At 46.8% G+C, this 23,395-nt stretch overlaps 1 protein-coding gene and 1 non-coding gene across 2 annotated transcripts; one reads left to right on the forward strand and one right to left on the reverse strand.

Moving 5' to 3' along the window:
* The first annotated feature begins 18 nt into the window (after window positions 1-18).
* On the forward strand, window positions 19-1,270 carry LOC132541943 (basic salivary proline-rich protein 4-like). The gene is made up of 2 exons (XM_060203554.1): window positions 19-370; window positions 720-1,270. The coding sequence occupies exons 1-2, from the start codon at window positions 19-21 to the stop codon at window positions 899-901; spliced, it is 534 nt and encodes a 177-aa protein (XP_060059537.1). The 3' UTR covers window positions 902-1,270.
* Window positions 1,271-21,581: 20,311 nt separating this feature from the next.
* Window positions 21,582-21,688, reverse strand: LOC132542232 (U6 spliceosomal RNA). Its single transcript, XR_009553338.1, has one exon. It is a non-coding gene; the product is annotated as a U6 spliceosomal RNA (small nuclear RNA).
* Window positions 21,689-23,395: the final 1,707 nt, after the last annotated feature.

The raw sequence follows: 23,395 nt of genomic DNA on the forward strand, positions 1-23,395 counted from the left end.
CAGGAGGGGGCGGGAGGGATGGGTCTGTCCAAAGCCCTCCTACTCCGGGAGGGGGGTCTGTCGCCTTCCCCGGGGGGTCTCCGCGGCTCGGGGTCCCCTCCCCCACAGTCTCCCCCGGCGCCTCAGCGTTTCCCTTTAAAAAAAAACGGAGTCTCGGAACCGCCGCCGCCGCCAACCGGAGGGCGCATGCGCCGCGAGGGGCGGGCGGGAGCGGACCGGGAGGCGGGCGGCGGGCGGCGCTATTGTGAAAGGGATCGCTGCCGCCCCGAGGGGCGGGGGCGGGGGCGGGGGCCCGGGCCGGGGCCCCGGACGAGGAGAGGCCGGGGTGGAGGGGTCGGCACGGGCGAGCGCGCGGAGGAGCCGGGTGAAGGTGGGCCGCACGGGGTGGGGGCTGGGCGCGGGCGAGCGGAGGGCCGAGGGCCGAGGGCGGGCCAGGAAGAGCGCAGAAAGGTCGCGGGCCGCCAAGGGGAGACGGGGGTGCGGAGGCTCCCGGGGAGAGGGGCCCTGGGGGACGGGACGGGGGCGGCCCCCGCGCTCTCGGCGCCCCGGCTCCTCGGGGGTGGGAGTGCGGCCGGGTCCCGAGTCGCGCTCTCTGAGCCCGGGGGTGCTTCCCGCGGGGCACATCCCTGGCCCTCCACCCCCTCGGCCCCAGCAGCCCCAGCAGCCCCACGCTGACTGGCCCGAGGGAGAATGAAGCTCTTTGTCTCTGAGGGACGAAGGCCAGAAGCAGGGGCCTCGGGTTTCCAGAGGGAGGAAAATCCATGATGTTGCTGCCGGGGGAGTTGTTGCCCAGCACTCCCTGGAAAGAAGATTTGCCAGCTGCCAGCAGTTCTTGCCAATGGCCATCTCCCCGGCCTTCGCCTTCTTGAAACCACTTCTAGCATCCCCTGGAGGCTCCTGAAGGAGCTCTCCGAAGGGATTGATACTTTTACTGGGGTATAGGAGTGCTTTAGGGACTCTGCATTGAGCACTTTATTCCCCCACTCTCCTTGGTTGGTGTGTGTGATTTCCAAGACGAGACCTCACAAAATGCCTCGTGGAAAAACTTTGTAAATTGTCTTAAGCTGATTGGTCTTTCTCTTCTGTAGAGATGTATCTATCTCTTTCAGTCCGTGTGGAGATGGCGATGACTAGCGTTCTTTGGCTTCATGTGAAAAGCCTCTAATTAAAACTGTTTCTGCCTTGTGGAATTGAATTAGAAGCACTGGAAATTTTAAACAAATGGGTGTGAATGTGTTAAGAAGCAAGAACAGCCCATTCCCTCTTCTTACCAGACTGTATGCCTTCATATGTTCAAGGGAAGTATTGGGGCTAGGGGTACCAGTAAAGAGGGGGTGTGATGGGAACCACAAAGAATATAATGATTTCTTCCATTGTCAAGACTTTCAGTATCCCTACATTGATAAACTAAGTTTATGTCTTCCCAAAATCGCCCCTCCCCTAAACTCCAAAACCATATATCCAGCAGCTGCCTAACAGATCCATCCATTTAGTACCTAGTAGACACTTCATCTCTAAAATCATGTTCCTAAGCCTGAAAGATGGTGCATAGGTAGAGCACAGGACTTACTTGCATGAGGATCCAGGTTTGACCCTGAGTAGAAGACCTAGCATAAGCCAGAGCTAAAGGGTACTCTGGAGAAATTAAAAAAAAAAAAAAAAAAAAGATTGGGAGTCCAGCAGTAGCGCAGCGGGTTAAGCTCACGTGGTGCAAAGCGCAAGGACTGGCCTAAAAATCCCGGTTTCAGCCTCTGGGTTCCCACCTGTAGGGGAGTCTCTTCACAGGCGGTGAAGCAGGTCTACAGGTGTCTGTCTTTCCCTCCCCCTCTCTGTCTTCCCCTCCTCTCTCCATATCTCTCTGTCCTATCTAACAACGACGACATCAACAACAATAATAACTACAACAAGGGCAACAAAAAGGAAATAAATATTTTTAAAAAAAGATTGAAAAATAAACTTTTTTTTTTGCATTTCCCACAATCAAATTCTGCTTCCTATACAAAATTTCACTTTCTTCCCCACATCAGATCAGTGGGCAATTGTTTTGTTTTTTCTGTCCCCAGGGATTTATCACTGGGGTTAGGTGTATGCATGACAAATCCACCACTCCTGGCCACCATTCCCCCTCCTGTTTTGTTTTTGTCAGAGAGGGGACACCTGTAACACTGCTCTGCTGTTCATGGTGATGTGTATGCCACTCTACCAGGTGTGCCACCACCTCCCTCCCCCCCATCAGTTTTCAGTTCCATAGTTTTTTTTTTTCCCTTTTGTTGACCTTGTTGTCTTTTTTGTTATTGTTATTGATGTCATTATTGTTGGATAGGACAGAAATGGAGAGAGGAGGGGAAGACAGAGATGGGGAGAGAAAGATAAACACCTGCAGACCTGCTTCACCACTGTGAAGCGACCCCCCCCTTTAGGTGAGGAGTGGGGGCCTGGAACTGGGATCCTTATGGTCCTTGCGCTTTGTGCCACATGCGCTTAAATTACTGCGCTACCGCCCAACTCCTGAGTTCCATAGTTTTTCAAAATGTCCTGAGTCACATTTTTATTACCTGTCCACCCTGGACTAAGCCTTAATCAATAGCTTGCTCTCTTTCTTTTTATTGCAGTAAACTTGTAATTTGCTTCTCAACCTTTGCCTTCCCTCACTTGAGTCATTCTTAGCACAGCAGCCATTGTGATCCTGATAAGACAAGAAGGCATGTTATTTCTCCCATCAAAACCCTCTCATGGCTTCCCATCTAGCTTGGAGTAAAACAAAATCATTATCATTCTGCTCTCTGACCCACAGGCTCAAACAGGCTCGGAACTGTCTCTGGGCAGGAATATGTGGGATGGCAAAGGCAATTGGGGAATTGGTGGGGGTCCTCTGGTTAGGACCAGGCCAGTTGCTAGCACCCTGGGGAAGGAGCCATCCAGCACAGAACAGGTGCTTGGAGTGCTCACTGCTCATTTCTCTTTCTCTCTCTCTGGTAATATTTTATTTATTTATCAGTGAGAGGGATAGGTGGAGAGAGAAAGAGCCAGACATCACTCTGGTACATGTGCTGCTGGGGACTGAACTCAGGACCTCATGTTTGAGAGTCCAGTGTTTTATCCCCTGCACCACTTCCCAGACCATGCTGCTCATTTCTCTATATTCTCTCTTCTTTGGCCATCCTAGCCTCTTTGCTGTCCTTCAGACACATCCAGAATATATCTGCTTACATAATTTTCACTTGCTGTTCCTGGATCACTCATCCTTCAGGTGTCCACATGGCTTCGTTTCCTTCAGCTCTTTATTTGCTAAATGGTACTCGCACAAATTTACCTTATTGTTATCACACAGAATATAAACTTTATGTTTTATCCATTGCTTTATTCTTGTCACCTTGAACCATGCCTAGCACAAAATAGGCACTTAATAAATGTTCGTTAACTAAATAAATTACATCTTTAGACACATTAAGAGAAAGCATCTATCCTTAACCTTTAGCTTGGTTGGGAATGACAGTCATATAATACTACTATGATACATATATATATATATATATATATATATATATATATATATAAAGACCTAAGTAGGAATAAATAGAAGCACAGAAAAAAGAACATGCTGTCTCTATAGAGTTAGAAATGACATGCTGGGGAGTCTGGTGGTAGCACAGTGGGTTAAGCGCAAGGAGCAGCATAAGGATCCCAGTTCCAGCCCTTGACTCCCCACCTGCAGGGGAGTCGCTTCACAGGCGGTGAAGCAGGTCTGCAGGTGTCCATCTTTCTCTTCCCCTCTGTGTCTTCCCTTCTTTCCATTTCTGTCTGTCCTAACAATGACAACAACAATAATAACTATAACAATAAAAAGCAACTAGGGCAGGGCCAGGTGATGGCGCACCTGGTTAAACACAATACAGTGCGTTAAGACCCAGGTTCAAGCCCCTAGTCCCCGCCTGAAGGGGGAAAGCTTCACGAATGGTGAAGCAGGGCTGCAGGTGTCTCTCTGTCTCTTCCCTTCTTTCTGTCTCTCCCCTCTCAATTTCCTCTATCCAATAATAAAAATAAAACGTTAAAAAAAAACAGCAAGGGCAGCAAAAGGGAAAGGGGAGGTTGATTCACAGGTGGTGAAGCAGGTCTGCAGGTGTCTTTTTCTTCCCCCCTCTGCCTTCCCCTCCTCCTCTGTCCTATCCAACAAAAAGGGAAACAAAATGAAAAAAAAAATGGCCTCCAGGAGCAGTGGATTTGTAGTGCAGGCACCGGGCCCCAGCAATAACCCTGGAGGAAAAAAATAAAGAGAACAAAAGCATCAGGAGTCAGGTGGTAGCGCAGTGGGGTAAGCACAGGTGGCACAAAGCATAAGGATCCCAGTTCCAGCCCCTGTATCTCCACCTGCAGGGGAGTCACTTCACAAGTGGTGAAGCAGGTCTGCAGGTGTTTATCTTTCCCTCCCCCTCTCTGTCTTCCCCTCCATTTCTTTTTGTCCTATCCAACAATGACATAAATAATAACAATAATAACTACAACAATAAAACAAGGGCAATAAAAGGGAATAAATAAATAAATATTTAAAAAAAGAAAACCAAAGCATCACTGAACTCCAGTGGTGCAATCGGTTAGCGCACAGCACTTATACAGAAAACCAAAGCATCACTCTGGCACATATGATGCTGAGGATTAAATTCAGGACCTCATGCTTGAAAGTCTAATACTTTATCTACTGCACCACCTCTTGGGCTGCCTGCCATTACCTTTAAAAAAAAAAAAAAGGAGGGAGGAGGGCTGTAGCGCAGCAGCGGGTTAAGCTCAAGTGGTGCAAAGCACAAGGATCCCGGTTTGAGCCCTGACTCCCCACCTGCAGGGGAGTCGCTTCACAGGAGGTGAAGCAGGTCTGCAGGTGTCTGTCTATCTTTCTCTCCACCTCTCTGTCTTCCCCTCCTCTCTCCATTTCTCTCTGTTCTATCCAACAACAATGACATCAATAATAACTACAACAACAAAACAGCAAGGACAAAAAAATAATATAAGGAAATAAATAAGGGGGGATGGTGATGTACCCACTTGAGCACCCACATTACATGTGCAGGATGGATTCCAGCCACTGGTCCCCTCCTGCACAGGGAACACTTCACAAGTGGTGAATTAGTGCTTTAGATGACTCTGTCTCTCTCCCTCTCTACCTCCCCTATCCCTCTCAATTCCTGTCTGTCTATTAAATAAAGTGAAAATAATAAAACTTAAAAAAATAATTCCTTGAAAAATTGAATAGAGGGGTTTGGCAGTGGCATACCAAGTTGAGTGCATACATTACCATGCACAAGGACTCAGGTTCAAGCCCCTGCTCCCCCCACCTGTAGGGGGATGCTTCACAAGCAGTGAAGCAGGTCTGCAGGTGTCTGTCTTTTTCTCTCCCTATCTCCCCCTCCCAATTTCTGTCATATTACATAAAATAGAAAAGAATGGTGGTAGATTTCTAGTGCAGGCATATAGCCCCAACAATAATCCTGATGGCAATTTAAAAAGTAAAAAGCAGAAGAGTGGTCTGGGAGCTGTGGCTTTGTAGTGCTGGCATCAAGCCCTGGCAATAACCCTGGAGGCAAAAAAAAAAAATTTTAAAAGGGAAAGTTTAAAAAATTTAGGGCATGGTGGTGATGTACCTGGTTTGAGCGCACATGTTACAATGCTCAAGGATGCTTTCAAGCCCCCCAGTCCCCATCTGCAGGGGAAAAGCTTTTTTTAAAAACAAATTATTTATTGAATAGAGACAGCCATAAATCAAAAAGGACAGGTGTGATAGGGAGAGAGAGAAGACATCTCAAACACTGCGTTACTCATAAAGCTTTCCTTCTGCAGGTGGGGACCAGGGACTTGAACGATCATCATTGCAGTGTTTTTTAGACACCCTTTTTAAAATGTTTATTTATTTATTCCCTTTTGTTGCCCTTGTTTTTTATTGTTGTTGTTATTGATGTCATTGTTGGATAGGAGAGAGAGGAGGGGAAGACAGAGAGTTGGAGAGAAAGACACCTGCAGACCTGCTTCACCACTTGTGATCCTTATGCCAGTCCTTGTACTTTGCACCACCTGCACTTAACCCGCTGCGCTACCCTTTGACTCGCACAACAGTTTTTTTGTTTTTGTTTTTTTTGCCTCCAGGTTTATCACTGGGGTTGGGTGCCTGCACCACCAATCCACAGCTCCTGGCGGCCATGTCTTCTCTTTTGTTGCCTTTGTTGTTATTATTGTTGTTTATCGTTCCTGTTATTATTGTTGTTGTTATTGCTGTCGTTGTTAGGACAGAGAGAAATGGAGAAAGGATGGGAAGACAGGGGGGGAAAGAAAGATAGACACCTGCAGACTTGCTTCACCGCTTGTGATGCAACCCCCCTGCAGGTGGGGGGACCTGGGGGCTGGAACTGGGATCCTTGCTCTGGTCCTTGCGCTTTGCGCCATGTGCGTTTACCCCACTGCGCTACCGCCCAGCCCCAATACTTTTTGTAAAAGACTGTTTCTTTATGAGGAAGACAAGAGTACATGTACAGCTGGGGATTAAATTCAGGATCTCATGGTTGAAAACCCAATGCTTTATCCACTGTGCCACCTCTGGGACCACCATCCTTGCACACTGTAACTTGCACCCAACCAGATGCTCCACCACCAGGCCCTGGGAGGGCTTTTTGAGTGGAGAAGCAGTGTTGCAGGTGTGTCACTGTCTCCCTCCCTTCTCTCTCGATTTCTGGCTGTCTCTGTCCAATAAATAAAGATAACCCAGGTCCTTCTGCATGTGTGCTCAACTAGGTGTGCCACCACCTGGCCCCTAATTTAATAGTTTTTTAAATTTGCTTATTATTATTACCTAGAGACAGAGAAATTGAGAGAAAATAGGAGAGGGAAAGAGACGTTTGCAGCACTTCACTGCTTCATCACTTGTGAAGCTTTCCCACTCCCTCCCCCCCACCCCGTAGGTGGGGACCAGGGACTTGAACTTGAGTTCTTATGCACTATAAATAACCAGATGTACCACTGCCTGGTCCTGCCCCTAGTTTTTTTTTACTGCTGACAAAATAGTTCACATGGATAGTGGAGTGCTTTGCAATTCATCACACCCAGGTTCAAGCCTGATCCCACTACATTGGAAGAAAATTCATTGTGTTTTTCTTTCTCCCTTAAAAAAAAAAAAGTGCGATTAAGTCCTAGTGATGACAACAAGACTATGTTCCTGCTAATAGGGGCAGAAAGAGGTAGTAAAGCAACTTGTTTTGGTTTCTCCCCAAGGAGAGAAGATTCCTCTGGGTGGCATTTTCGGGCTCTTGGAAAGGTAAATAAAAACTGGAGTTGCATGGCTGCCAATTGCCCAGCCCCACATGGCACGGAAATAAAACCAAGGGTGGAGTGACCACATTTCCCCTCTGGGGGATGTGAAGCCATGGAGGCTGCCGGCTCCAAGCTCTATCTGGCACAAACCCCGCTTTGACCTTCATTCTGTGGGGGTCTCCCCACAAGACAGAAAAACACACAGTCTGCCACGCCTCTCCAGTGCCCCCCCCCCCCCCCCCGCCTCCAGTATATGCCTGTGTGTGAACTCAAATTTGGACGTTCTTCTGGCTTTGCCAGCCCCGCCAAAACTTGCAGCGAGTCCCGCCCACTCCACGTGGCCCGCCCTCCCCCGTCCCAGCAAGCACCGCGGAAACCCCCATCGCCGTCACGTGACCGATTGTTGTGTTTCCTTCCTGGGGCTTCCCTCTCATTTCACTGGCACCAACTAATGGCTGAGCGAAAGTGCCCTCTTCAGGGTGAGTGTGGGGCAGCAGTTTGGAGAGGAAGGGAAAGTGGATTCAAGGTTGAAATACAATAGGGGAAGGTGACTGACTTCCTCTGTTTAAAAACGATTTCATCCCTGTGTACTGCACGGAAGATAACTTTGTGGTTCACACAAAAGATGAGACCAGTTCTTGAGGAGGGATGACTTGAAAGAAAATCCCTTGAGGATATGAAGCTGGTTAGTTTTAATACCCAGCTGCAAAGCTGGTTACCTCTACTCCAACTCTACTTTCCCTAGAGTTCTCTCTCTCTCTCTCTTTTTTTTTTTGGGGGGGGGTGTTGCTTCCAGATGTATTAACGAGAGGCAGAGCATCACTCTGGCACATGCTGTATCAGGGATGGAACTGCACGCTTGAAAGTCCAGTGCTTTATCTGCTCCACCAGCGCCTGGGCTGCTCCCCTGGAGTTCTACATGCCATTGGCAAAGGTCTCTGAGATTCAGTGATTCGAAATAGAGTGAAGACTGTGAATCATGGACTAGCGAATAGCACTTTTCTGGGTTAAATATTCTGCTTATTGCTGCCTCCCATTTCCCCTTCCGCAATAACACTACAGGTAGTTCTCTCTTCTTTGGGCTTGGCTTTCTCAAACTCACTAGCCATTTCCAAACTGGAGTTTCTTCTATCATCGTTGAGAACATCTGTCCTGAATAGGAAGAGCCCCAGTACATCACATTAAAAGAAAGGAAAATGAATAGGACTGTAAATAATAATTTATTGTTAAGGCTTGATGCACAGAACAAAGGAACTAGTAAAGAAAAGCTAAAACTGGTCATGAGGAAATAAGAGGAAACTGGTTTTCTTGGGGAGAAATTCTGATAGGCTTTGTCCATTTTTCTATTCTCCCCATATGGGTTGTGAGCTTGAGAGACTAAGTGGAGAATTGAAGTGATTGGAATGTGTGTGGTAAGACGTTGACTGTAAGAAAATTTATAGGAGGGGCAGGGCTGTAGTGCAGCGGTGGTTAAACGCACTTGGCACAAAGCACAAAGACCAGCTTAAGGATCCCAGTTCGAGCCCCCAGATCCCCACCTGCAGGGGGGTTTCTTCACAAGCAGTGAAGTAGGTCTGCAGGTGTCTTATCTTTCTCTCCCCTTCTCTGTCTTCCTCTTCTCTCTCCATTTCTCTCTGTCCTATCCAACAACAATAACAGCAATAACAACAATAATAATAATGTTAAACAACAAGGGCAGCAAAATGAAAAATATAGCCTCCACAAGTAGTGGATTTGTAGTGCAGGCACGGAGCCCCAGAAGTAACCCTAGAAGCAAAAAAAAAAAGCATATAGAAGTGGGGAAGATAGCATAATAAATAGCATAATGGTTATGCAAACAGACTCTCAAGCCTGAGGCTCCCAGGTCCTAGATTCAGTCCCCTGCACCACCATAAGCCAGAACTGAGCAGTGCTCTGGAAAACACACAAACACACACACTACAGTAAGGCAGCAGGTGGTGCAGTAAATGAGGCCCTGAATTCATAAGCATGAAGCTCTTGAGTTCTATCTCCAGCACTGCATGTGTCATAATGATGCTTGGGTTCTCTCTGTCCCTTTCCCTAGCTTAAATATTTAAAACATAAAAAATTGGGCTGACAGCAGGTTATACGCACGTGGCGCAAAGCACAAGAACCGGAGTTAAGGATCCTGGTTTGAGCCCCCAGCTCCCCACCTGCAGGGGAGTTGCTTCACAGGCAGTGAAGCAGGTCTGCAGGTGTCTATCTTTCTCTCCTCCTCTCTGTCTTCCCCTCCTCTCTCCATTTATCTCTGTCCTATCCAACAACAACTACATCAATAACTACAAAAATAAAACAAGGGCAACAAAAGGGAATAAATAATAATAATAATAAAATTGGGCAGAGAGGGTCTGGCGGTAGCACAATGTTTTAAATGCACATGGCACAAAGCGCACAGACTAGAGTACAGATCCCAGTTCCAGCCCCTGGCTCCCCACCTGCAGGAGGGTCACTTCACAATCAGTGAAGCTGGTCTGTAGGTGTCTATCTTTCTCTCCCCCTCTCTGTCGTCCCCTCCTCTCTCCATTTCTCTCTGTCCTATCCAACAATGACATCAATAACAACAATAATAATAATAACCACAACAATGTTAAACAACAAAGGGAGTAAAAATAGCCTCCAGGAGCAGTGGATTCATGGTGCAGGCACTGAGCCCCAGCAATAACCCTGGAGGGAAAAAAAAATGGGCAGAGGGTAAAAAGCATAATGGTAATGCAATCGGACTCTTATACCTGAGGCTCCAAAGTCCCAGGTTCAATCCCCCACACCACCATAAGCCAAAGCTGAGTAATGCTCTCATTAAAAAAATAAAATAAGTATAGCACATGGGGCAGTGCTCAGAGAAGAATAAGATCTTTTTTAAAAAATATTTATTTATTCCCTTTTGTTGTTTTATTGTAGTTATTCTTGTTGTCATCGTTGGATAGTACAGAGAGAAATGGGGGGGGAGACAGAGGGGGGAGAGAAAGATAGACACTTACAGACCAGCTTTATCACCTGTGAAGTGACTCCCCTGCAGGTGTGGAGGGGGCTGGAACCGGGATCCTTAAGCAGGCCCTTGAGCTTTGTGCCAGGTGCACTTAACAGGCTGTGCTACTTCCTGACTCCCTGTTTGTTTGTTTTTAAGATTATTTACTGGGCTGGGGAGAAACCATAATGGTTATGCAAAAACTCATGCTGGAGGCCGGTGGTGGCATAGCCAGTGCAGCACACATAGTACTAAACACAAGGACCTGCACAAGGATCTGGGTTTGAGCCCCCAGCTCTCCACCTGCAGGGGCGACTCTTCACAAGCAGGTGTCTATCTTTCTCCCTTTCTGTCTCCCCCTCCTCTCTCGATTTCTCTCTGTCCTACCCAATAAAATGGAAAAAATAGCCTCCAGGAGCAGTGGGTTCATAGTGCCGGCATCAAGTCCCACTGATAACCCTGGAGACCAAAAACAAAACAAAAAAACTTTCATGCCTAAGACACCAAAATTTCCAGGTTCCATTCTCCCACTTTAAGAACCAGAGCTGAGTATTGCTCTGGTAAAAACAAACAAGGTTAGGGAGACAGCATAATGGTTATGCAAACAAACTCTCATGCCTGAGATTCCAAGGTCCCAGATTCAGTCCCCCATTCACCATAAGCCAGAGCTGAGCAAAATTGTGACTTTTGATTTTTGCTATCTATAACTTCTGTGATTTTGGAGAGACACATTGCCCTGTAATAATTCTGTTAAATTTACACTTCTCACAACACATACTAGTGTTCTGGATTTGCAACATGAATTTGATCCCCAGCATCAAATGTGCTGAAGTGATGTTTTGTTGTTGTTGCCTTTTAAAAATATATATATTTATTTATTTACTTTCCCCTTTCTGTTGCCCTTGTTTTTTTCCACTGTTGCTGCAGTTATTGTTGTTGTCATTGATGTCGTCGTTGTCAGACAGGACAGAGAGAAATGGAGAGAGGAGGGGAGATTGAGAGGGGAGAGAAAGACACCTGCAGACCTGCTTCACCTCCTGTGAAGCGACTCCCCTGCAGGTGGGGACCTAGGGGATCGAACCGGTATCCTTAAGCTGGTCCTTGCGCTTTGTGCCACGTGCGCTTAACCCGCTGCGCTACCACCCCACTCCCATGTTGTTGCCTTTTTTTTTTTTTTTTCCATAAGCATTATACTATTTCCCCCAGCTCCTCACTAGGACAAGAAGCAATGTATAGAAGGGGAGGGAGGAATCTTAGCCACTCACTTTCTTTCTTTTTTTAAAAAAATATTTTATTTATTAATGAGAAGGATAGGAGAGAGGGAAAGAACCAGACATTACTCTGACACATGTATGTGCTCATTCTGATACATGTGCTCAGGACCTCATGCTTGAGAGACCAACGTTTTATCCACTGCGCCACCTCCCGGACCATAGCCACCCATTTTCAAGGAAAATAGTCCCAAAGCAATAAAACTAGAATGTTAAAGGCTAGGGACATTTGCTTTCCTATAATTCAGCATCTGTCAGTTCTCCCATTACCAGGTGCAATTTCAGAGTCCTGGGTCTAAGGGAGCGGCGGAAGGGAAGGGCCCTGGTAGAGTGACAGAAGGGAACCCGATGCTCCTCCCCCAACCCAACTGCAGTTCCTAATTGCAGCCACGTGGGGTCTCTCAAACTCAACTTCAGCCCCAGAATGAGGGAGGGAAGGAGAGGAGAGGGAACTTGCCGAGCAGCTTGAGTGATGACCTGAATAGAGAGGTGACCTCGGGGTCATCTGTCACGGGCTTTGAAGCTACAGACCCTTCACACGGTCACGGGGAAAGCATGCTGCTTCAATCTTTATACCTTTGTAAAAGGACTTGTGATAAGGGGAATCAACTCCCCTCTACCCTCACCCTTTTCTCTGTGGTCATTTCCTCCTCAGCTTATTTCCTCCTCCTCCCCAACCCTGGTGGTGGGAACATCACCACCATTTCCCCCAGCCTGTCAGAGTTCTGAGGAATGTTCTCACCCTGGCTGGGTGCCAAGCCATGGACTTGAGCTGTGGGGTGGGGCTTGACTGAAGTAAAGCCCTTTGGACAGGAGAGCTACCCAGAAGGCTATCTATCATTCTCTGTCAGCACTACCTAATTTCCTCCCCCCATGATGGGATTTCCTTGCCAGGGCAAAGCAGCTGCAAACTGGAGGTGGTGGGCAACCTAAATAAAGTGGTTTAGAGTGAGAGAGGGAAAAAAAAAATTATTTCAAAACTTGCCTTTTCTGTTCCAAAAATCCCATAGCTGTAGGGAGAGGTTCAGCTGCCAGGGTCCTAAGGGAAAGGATTTATTTGTAAGTGTTAATTTGGCTCTGGAGTTCCTTCTGGATCCTTCTTTGAATACTTGGGACTAGGGAAGCACATGGGTTTTTACTTAATACAATCTAGGAGTGGATTTCTGCATATCTGACCACCTCTGCCAGCTCCATGTCCCAGAAATAAATCAACTGAAATCTGAACTCCCTGGTCTACATCACAGGCAAAGAAATCTTTCCAGCCTGCTGCAGAAGACTGAGATGGCTTTAGCAAGAATGAGCAATAAGCCAAAAAAAATTCCCAAATCCAGTGGTTAGAGATCAGGCCTGTCAGAGTCCTCTGGCACCTGTCCAAGAAGTCACTTCACGTAAATGCCTTTTTTTTTTTTTATTTTTTTATTTTTGTTGTCGTTGTTGGATAGGACAGAGAGAAATGGAGAGAGGAGGGGAAGACAGAGAGGAGGAGAGAAAGATAGACACCTGCAGACCTGCTTCACCGCCTGTGAAGCGACTCCCCTGCAGGTGGGGAGCCGGGGCTCGAACCGGGATCCTTATTCCGGTCCTTGTGCTTTGCACCACCTGCGCTTAACCCGCTGCGCTACAGCCCGACTCCCTGCCTTTTTTTTTTTTTTTTTGGAGTCTTCTGCTATTGTGAAAACAAAATGTGAATTCAGTTCAGTGGCTTCCCCCATCCGCCTCGAGGTCCCTCAGCACCATTTCTGCAGACTGTCTCTCTGACATCATCATCTGTAGACCTGTGCCAGATTCCCAAGTTCCTATCTTGAAACTTCAGCCCCCACACCCAGGGCCTAGGGTAAAGTCAATGTAGGTCATTGCAGCTGAGCCTGCAGGGCTGTCTGCTCCTTGAGCCTGAAGCCTTCTAGACACAAAGGAAAGCAGAGAAGCCAGAGAAAGCACTCTGCAAACAGCAGCACAAAGCATATTCCTCAAAACCTGAAGCAGGGAAAGTCCAGGAGTCAAGTTATCACACTTGAGACAATAAAGGAAACTCTGCACCTGAGGGGCAGTGAGTGATGGAAGAAGGAAGAGGCCAGACTGAGAGAGCTCCACCCCTGGATTTCCCACCTTGTCCCACTGTCACTCTGTTTGCCTGCCTCCCATTTTCTAGTCATTTTGCTTTCCAGACTCAGGTTTCATTCCCAGGAGTCTATGATTTGCCTAGAGATTCTTTGCTTTCTCTGGTCACAGTTTCTAGGTCTCAGGAAACTGGAGTAGGCCAGGGTTGTCCCTGCCCTCCCCCATTGAAGCACTTTTCCTGCTTGTTATCTGTGAAACTCATTTTACCTGGGGTACTTATAACCCTCTGGGACTTTATTCCTTGTCTTGGCTTTCCCTACCCCTGCCTCCAAAATCCTAAGGGATATATGTTTATATGTTAAGTGCATAGTGCTCATATTCTTTTTTTTTTCAAATTATTTTCTTTAAAAAATTTTTTTTATTATTTATTTATTCCCTTTTGTTGCCCTTGCTGTTTTATTGTTGTAGTCATCATTGATGTCGTTGTTGATGGATAGGACAGAGAGAAATGGAGAGAGGAGGGGAAGACAGAGAGGGAGAGAGAAAGATAGACACCTGCAGACCTGCTTCACCGCTTGTGAAGTGACTCCCCTGCAGGTGGGGAGCTGGGGGCTTGAACCGGGATCCTTACACCTGTCCTTGCGTTTTGCACCACCTGCGCTTAACCCGCTGCGCTACAGCCCGACTCCTATTCTTTTTTTCTTCTTAAGATTTTATTTATTTATGAGCAATGACAGGAGAGAGAAAGAACCAGACATCACTCTGGTACATGTGCTGCCGGGGACTGACCTCAGGACCTCATGCTTGAGAGTCCAGTGCCTTATTCATTGCACCACCTCTGGGACCACAAGTGCTCATATTCTTTTAGTTATGCATGAGCAGCCAAGGACTTCTGGCTGCAACTAGCCTGGAACCCCCATGGCCAATAAAAAGAGATTAGCTTCTACCTCCAGTCTTACAGCAATATATTTTACTTATTTTTATCTTATCGGATAGAGACAGACAGACATCAGGGAGGTAGGGGGACATAGAAAGAAAAAGAGACACCACTGCCCACAAAGTTTTCCCTCTGCAGGTTGGGACCAGGTGCTTGAACTCAGGTCCTCACACACTGTAACATGTGCACTCAACCAGGTGTGCCACCACCAGGTCCCTCAGAACAATTTAAACCACAATCTTTTGTTATAACAGGATCCTTAGGTTGGGTAGAAGCAAAATGGTTATGCAAAATGACTTTCATGCTTGAGGTACCAAAGGTCCCAGGTTCAATCTCCAGCACCACTATAAACCAGAGCTCAGCAGTGCTCTGGTAAGAAAAAAAAAAATTAAATTAATTAATTAACTTAAAAAATAACGGTAGACAGGCGGTGGTGCAGCAGTTAAAGTGCACATGGTGCGAAGTGCAGACACCAGCACAAGGAACTGGGTTCGAGCCCCTGGCTCCTCACCTGTGGGGGGGGGGGGGGTCGCTTCACAAGCGGTGAAGCAGGTCTGTAGGTGTCTATCTTTCTCTCCCCCTTTGTCTTCTCTCTTGATTTCTCTCTGTCCTATCTAACAACAACGGTGGCAATAACAATAACGATATCAACAACAAGGGCAACAAAAATGGGGGGAAAATGGCCTCCAGGAGCAGTGGATTCGTAAACCTGGAGGCAATAAATAAATAAATATTTTAAAAGTAACAGGATATTCTCAAGATAGGATAAGAAATAGGAAGGAGGGAGTCTGGCTGTAGCACAGCAGGTTAAGCACAGGTGGCGCAAAGCACAAGGATGGGCATAAGGATCCCGGTTCGAACCCCGGCTCCGCACCTGCAGGGGAATTGCTTCACAGGCGGTGAAGCAGGTCTGCAGGTGTCTATCTTTCTCTCCTCCTCTCTGTCTTCCCCTCCTCTCTCCATTTCTCTCTGTCCTATCCAACAACGACGACAACAACAATAATAACTACAACAATAAGACAACAAGGGCAACAAAAGGGAATAAATAAATTAAAAAAAAAAGAAATAGGAAGGAGAGAAGATAAACTCACAGTACTAGCTTTCTCGGCATCACTTTTCCTTCTGTATCATCTCCCCCTTTTTTTTTTTAAATTATCTTTATTTATTTATTTGGATAAAGACAGCCAGAAATCGAGAGGGAAAGGGGTGATACAGAGGGAGAGAGACAGAGAGACACCTGCAGCACTGCTTCACCACTTGTGAAGCTTTCCCACTGAAGGTGGGGGCCGGGGGCTCAAACCCAGGTCCTTGTGCATTGTAACGTGTGTGTGCTCAACCAGGTGCGCCACCACCCGGCCCCCATCTCCTCCCCTTTCATCTCATCTACTTTGCCTTCCACTAGGCATTTCCCACCCTTTCCATCATCCTGCACACTGTAGACATGCAGTAACTGATTTTTATGTTGTTGCTGAAAATCAAGCCCAGAGTCTATAATAAATGCTTCTTGGGCTGGGGAGATAGCATAATGGTTAACCAGGAAACAAACAAACAAACACTTTCAAGGGACCAGGCAGTGGTACATCCTGTTAAGCACACATATTGCAGTGTATAAGGACCCAGATTCAAGCCCCCGGTCCCCACCTGCAGGGGACAAACTTCATGAATAGTGTGGATGTCTCTGTGTCTCTCCCTCTCTATTTTCCCCATCCCCTCTCAATTTCTCTGTCTCAATCCAATAATAAATAAATAAAAGATAAAAATAAAAAACAAACTTTCATGCTGAGGTTCTGAGTTCCAAGGGTCAGTCCCCTCTACTGAGCAGTATTCTAGTAATAGTAATAATTTAAGGAAAAATAAACATAATAAATACTTCTCACATGGCATCAAAGTAAATTTGGTTGTGCTCTCTAGTTAAAACTGTGAGATGAAGAAGCCCACACAGGGAAAGTGGACATTCATTTGATCTTGGACAAGATTCTGCTACCTTAGAGTAGGGTCCCCCGGACTTTACCCTGCACCAGCATCAGGTCGAGGGCTTGTGAAAACTCAGGATTATTAGGCTCTAGCCTCCTGCCCCCAGATTCAGGCCACCTGGGATATAGGGCCTGAGAATGTGCATTCCCACCAGTGAACCCAGAGAATTACTGTCTTCAAGAACCCCAGCCCTGGAAGAGGGAGGTAGCATAATGGTTATGAAAAAAATATCTTATGTCGGAGGCTCTAAAGTCCCTGGTTCAATCCTCTACACCACCACTGAACAGTACTTTCGTTAATCCACCTCTCCTGTTAAAAATATATATTTTAAATAAAGTGCTCGGTTTCTGACTGCAGTAACTGTCCCTCAGTATCTTTCAAATACTGACTCCTGCTCAGCCCTTCATTCCTCCAGTGTACCTGGAATCTAAGGAAGACAAGGCAAGGGCAGGACACGTTGGTGGCCAACTGATTATTCACCCTATCTCTTTTCAAATAGTCCATTGACTCCATCCTTATTGAAAGCCACTTCCCCAAACATGTTTTGCTGCCACACAACAGAGCACTAGGAATTTCCTGTGGAGGCCGCGCCAGAGCGCTGGGGAGTGGAGGGGAGGCGAGGGGAGGGCCGAGCGGTGCTGAGCCGGCGCCTTCCCTTGGCTCGGGCTCGGCCACGTGCCCCACCCCCTCGCGCGCACATGTCTGCGCCCGCCGCCGCCGCCGCCGCCGGGCTGTTTATGAGCAAGTTGTTGTGGTAGAAATGGAGCAGGCTGCACATGCCCGGGCCATGTGACCCCGGCAGCCCGCGTGAGCTGGGGACCGGCACAAACACACTGAGCTCTGGCCTCCACTGGCCCGACAAATGGGAGACAGAATGGGGAAGGGGTGAAAGAGCGCTGGCTCCCATCTGCTGGTCTCCTGGCTCCTTTTGTCTCTCTGGAGCCACTCGGAGGAGCAAACACCGGGAGAGGAAGCATGATTTCCCAAGGCTTGTTCTCCCGGGCAGCCCCTTGGAATCAAGTGAACAAAGGACTTCCCCCAAATCAGCAGCCCAGCATGCCCCCCAGGCCATGTGTTCCAGTGCTGACATCAGCTCAGAGCAGGCTGGGCTCCCCAAAGCAGGTTGCCTGGTCCCTTCTTTCTAGGAAAGAGGATGCCACACACAGATGCAGCAGGTGCCCCCAGTCCAGAATTAGAATGAGAAGAGTTCAAGGATTTGTGGGGCCAAGGACACAAAGCAAGGGATCAATCTACAGCCGTGGCACCTGTGGACATAGTGGACAGGAAAAAGGGAGCCATTCTGCTGACTGGGGGTAGGAGGAGCTGAGGACTAGGGACAATCTAGAAGAGCTTTGCAGTAACTCAAAAGCAGGTGCAGAAGGTAGCTCAACCTCCAGCTCTCTAGGGAATGTCCTCTTCTTCCACTCTCTGGCCCGCCAAGCTCTGCGGGTGCTTCACTCAAAGCTCTAGCCCAAGACCCCCTACTCTAGCTCCAGCCCCTACTTGTGATTCCACTTCTGAATGTGGTGCATCTTGCTGGGAGGTGAGACTGCTGGAGTCAGGCGGACAGTAGGTTAGGAGGAACAAGTGGAACAAGCACGACCCACATTTCCGTATCACACCAAAACTTCGCAGATCCTGCATTGCAGAGCTAGCGCTTTTTTTTTTTTTTTTTAATTTCCACTGGGCCCCTACACACGTCTGCATTTTTGCAACCAGAACAGATTTTTTTTTTTCAGGGTGCAAACTGCGCATTCTAATGAGCCAAAGCTCCTTCCTGTGGCATTGAAAATCTCTGGCAAATTACTTCTCTTCCCTCTCCCACCCACAATTTAGAAGAAAGGGAGGGGATCCCAAATTCATGAAGTTGCAGGAAGCATTCCCCTGCCTTTCTCTACTCCCCCTAAAATACTGCAGTCTTTCCAGTCCAACTAACAGCTGCAGCCCAGAGGAAGAGAGAAGGGAGGAGGGCAAATGAGCCTTGTTCCTTCTTTCCAAGCAGGCTGTGCTGGTAGGGTGGGGGTTGCTTTCATTTCTTTCTTTCTTTCTTTTATTATAATTATTTTTTAAATATTTTATTTATTCTCTTTTGTTGCCCTTGTTTTATTATTATTATTTTTATTTTTTACTGGGAGGTCCATTGTAACCCCTCTCCCTCCTCATCCCAGTCTGTGATTATGTAAGCCTCCCAGAAACTACACACAGCCATTGCCATCTACCCTGGCCACAGTTTCTCATGAGTGTTGCCATGAGCCTCTGGTTTTCATAAGCAGCTGCATGGAAAGCTGCAGAGTCCTAATGGGTGCTGGTAGATAAGGACAGGGTTTAGGATAGGGCTTGGGGGCTGGTGAAATATCTCACTCGCATAGTGTACTACTTTGCCATGTCTGCAGTCCAGATTCAAGGCTGGAAGCTTAGGTGCTGTGCCTCTCTCTCTCTCTCTCTCTCTCTCTCTCTCTATTATATTTAATCTTTTGATAAAGACAGCCAGAAATTGCGAGGAAGGGGGATACAGAAAGGGAGAGAGAAAGGAGAGAAGACCGCACTGCTTCACCACTTGCAAAGCTTTCCTCCTGCAGGAACTGGGGGCTTGAACTTGGGTCCTTGTGCCTATTAACATGTGAACTCAACCAGTTGCACCACCAACTGGTCCCTTTCTCACCATCTCTATTAAAGGGGGGGGAGGGTAGGGAGCCAGTCTGTGACACACCTGGTTGAGCGTTCATGTTACCATGAACAAGGATCTGGGTTTGAGCCTGCAGTGAAACAGTTCTGCAGGTATTTATCTTTCTCTGTCCCTCTCTATTCCACCCCCAACTTCTCTCTGTGCTATCAAATAGAAAAGGGAGAGTGGAAAAAAAAGGGAGGGATTGGCCACCAGGTGCAGCAGATTCATCATGCAGGCACCAAGCAATAATCCTGGTGGCAATTTAAAAAAAATTAAGGGGGTGCTGGGGTGCATAATGGTTATGCGAACAACTTTAATGCTTGAGGCTCTGAGGTCCCAGGTTCAATTCCCAGAATGACCATAAGCCAGAGCTGAGCAGTGCTCTGATAAAGAAAAATAATAACTTTTATTTATTTATTTATTTATTTATTTCTATTTTTTAATCATCTTTATTTATTTATTGGATAGAGACAGCCAGAACTGGAGAGAGAAGGGAGAGACAGAGAGGGAGAGAGACAGAGAGACATCTGCAGGTGGGGACCAGGGGCTTGAGCTTGAGTCCTTGTGCACTGTGATGTGTGGGTTTAACCAGGTGTGCCACCACCTGGCCCCGCCCTCTTTTAAATTTTTTTTCTTTTCCTTTGTAACTTCCCCTCCCCTCTCAATTTCTCTGTCTAGGTCCAAAATAAATAATATTAAAAAATAAAAGTTATGGGCTAGGTGGTGGCGCACCTGGTTGAGTGCACATGTTATAGTGCACAAGGACCCAGGTTCAAGCCCCTGGTCCCCACCTGCAGGGGAGACCCCTCCCCTCTCAATTTATCTCTGTCTCTATCAATAATAAACAAATAAATAAAATTATTTAAAAGAAGAAAGATGTGGTCCAGGAGGTGGCGCAGTGATAAAGCTTTGGATTCTCAAGCATGAGGTCCCGAGTTCGATCCCTGGCAACACATGTGCCAGACTGATGTCTGGTTCTTTCTCTCTCCTATCTTTCTCATAAATAAATAAAATATTAAGAAAAAAAAAGAAGAAGAAAGACACTTACAGCACTGTTTCACCACTGATGAAGTTTCCCCAGTGCAGGTGAGGGTTGGGGGCTTGAATCAGGGTCTTTAAGCATTGCAGCATGTGTGCTCTATCAGATGTGCCACTGCCTGGCCCTGAAAAAGTCTTTCATACCTGAGGCATCCAGGTCCCAGGTTCAATTCCCAGAACCACCAAAAACCAAAGCTGAGCAATGCTCAGCTTAATAAATAATAAAATTATATACATTTATATATAGATGTATAGATAAAGCTGGGGGGGCAAGCAGTGATGCACCTGGGAGAGCTCACACATTATAGTTCACAAAGATCCAGGTTTAAGCCCCCAATTCCCACTAGTGGGAGGGGGAGCTTCATGATGGTGAAGCAGAGCTTCAGGTCTCTCCCTTTCCCTTCCCTCCCTCCCTCTCTGTCTCTCTACCTCCCCTTCTCAGTTCTTCTCTGTCTCTATGAATAAGCAAATAAATATTTAAAAGAAAAAGATGGAGCTTAGAGTAAGGGTTGGAAACAAGAGTCAGATACAGGTCTGAGGAAACAGCATAATCATTTGTCACACAAAAGATTTTTTTCCAAGTATTTTGGATGTTTTCCTGTTATCTTTTTAATATAATTTTATTTATTGATTCATGAAAAATGATAGGATAGAGAGAAAGAACAAGACATCACTCTGGTACATGTGCTGCCAGGGATTGAACTCAGGACCTCAGGCTTGAGAGTGCAATGCCTTATCCACTGTGCCACCTCCCGGACCACAAAAAGGAGGTTTTTTTTTTTCTTTCATTTATTTATTCCCTTTTGTTGCCTTTGTTATTTTATTGTTGTAGTTATTATTGTTATTGATGTCGTCATTTTTGGATAGGACAGAGAGAAATGGAGAGAGGAGGGGGAGAGAAAGATAGACACCTGAAGACCTGCTTCACTGCTTGTGAAGCAACTCCCCTGCAGGTGGGGAGTCAGGGGCGCAAACCTGCATCCTTATGCCAGTCCTTGAACTTGAGTCCCTCCTCATTTCCTTGTAGACTGAAGCCTGTTACCCATATATTAGTCAGTGGACAATACCAATTTCCCCTGATTCTTACATTATATAATTATTATCATTATTATTGGTTGTGGGTTCTAGGCTTTGTGCCATGTGCGCTTAACCCGCTGTGCTACCACCCGACTCCCGACTTTCTTTTTTTTAAAAAATATTTTATTTACTTATTCATGAGAAAGATAGGAGGAGAAAGAGAGAAGGAACCAAATATCACTTTGGTACATGTGCTGCCGGGGATTGAACTCAGGACCTCATGCTTGAAAGTCCAATGCTTTATCCACTGCACCACCTCCCGGACCACCTGACTTTCTTTTTTTAAATATGGAACACTTCACAAATTTGCGTGTCATCCTTGCACAGAGGCCATGCTAATCTTCTCTGTACCGTCCCAGTTTTAGTATATGTGCTGCTGAAGCGAGCACACAAAAGACTTTCATGCCTAATACACCAAAGGTCCCAGGTTCAGTCCCAGCACCATCATAAGCCAGAGTTGAGCAGTGCTCAGCTGTGCCTCTTTTACTCATTAGAATAACTAAAATTTTTTTTTAAAAAAATAGGCAGATACAAACACACACTCCCAGGAGCCAGGTGGTAGCACACCTGGTTAAGTGAACATATTACAGTTCCCTGGCCCCCACCTGCATGGGGGACGCTTCATGAGTGGTGAAGCAGGATTGAAGGTGACCATGTCTCCCTCTCTACCTCCCCCTACCTCTAAATTTCTCTTTGTTCTATCAAATAAAATAAATAAAGTTAAACAACCCTCCAACACACACACACACACACACACACACACACTCCCCTGCTCAGGGATAGCCAATGGGAAGGTAAGAGGACCTGGAGGGTGAAGTCTCTAGTAGCAGTATGGCGAAGAGTGGACAGAATGTCTTCATGTAGCATGTGCTGGGTGCCCAGGCCAGAAAGAGGGAGATCTTTTTTTAAAAAAAATATGTTTATTTATTCCCTTTTGTTGCCCTTGTTGTTTTATTGTAGTTATTATTGTTGTCGTTGTTGGATAGGACAGAGAGAAATGGAGAGAGGAGGGGAAGACAGAAAGGGGGAGAGAAAGATAGACACCTGCATACCTGCTTCACCGCCTGTGAAGCGACTCCCCTGCAGGTGGGGAGCTAAGGGCTCGAACCAGGATCCTTACTCTGGTCCTTGCACTTTGCACCCACCACATGCGCTTAACCTGCTCTGCTACCACTTGGCTCCCAAAGAGGGAGATCTTGGGCTTAATCTTTTACCAACAAGCATAGTCCATACACCTCTAGATCCTGTGCCATGGATGGGATCCTGGGCTCTAAATAGGTTATTCTCCCACCCCTTTGGATTCCTCAAACCATCTGCTGAAGCAATATTGGTCCAGGAAGAGGGGTGACTTAAAATTCTTTTATTATCTTTATTTATTTTTTGCATAGAGACAGTCAGAAATTGAGATGGTGGGGGTCGGGCAGTAGCTCAGTGGGTTAAGCGCACGTGGTACGAAGTGCAGGGACCAGGTTGGAGCCCCCGACTCCCCACCTGCAGAGGAGTCGCTTCACAGGCGGTGAAGCAGGTCTGCAGATGTCTGTCTTTCTCTCTCCCTCTCTGTCTTCCCCTTCTCTCTCCATTTCTCTCTGTCCTATCCAACAAAGAATGACATCAACAACAATAATAACCACAACAAGGCTACAATAAGGGAAATAACCCTGGAGGCAAAGAAAAAAAAGAAATTGAGATGGTAAGGGAGACAGAGAGGGAGGGAGACACCTGCAGCATTGCTTCACCACTTGCAAGGCTTTCACGCTGCTGGTGAGGCCTGGGGGCTGGGACCTGGGTCCTTGCACATTGTAACATGTGCACTCAACCAGGTGCACCACTGCACTAGCCTTCCGCCTTCCCCTTAATTTTTACTAAAGTATTGTTAAGTTCAGGTGGTTCTGGTGGGGACTGAACCAGGGACTTTTCGTGCATCAGGCATGAAAGTCATTTTGCATAATCAATAATGCTATTCAGCAGTCTGGTGAGAATTTTTTTTTTTTTTTGTCTTCAGGGTTATCATTGGAGCTCTGGGATTCATTGGATGGACCTTCTCGTGGTGTGTCCCGTGAGTACCCATTCATTGGGGAAACTGACGATCCTTCCTA

Source organism: Erinaceus europaeus, chromosome 12 (assembly GCF_950295315.1).
Source record: "Erinaceus europaeus chromosome 12, mEriEur2.1, whole genome shotgun sequence".
Taxonomy (NCBI): domain Eukaryota; kingdom Metazoa; phylum Chordata; class Mammalia; order Eulipotyphla; family Erinaceidae; genus Erinaceus; species Erinaceus europaeus.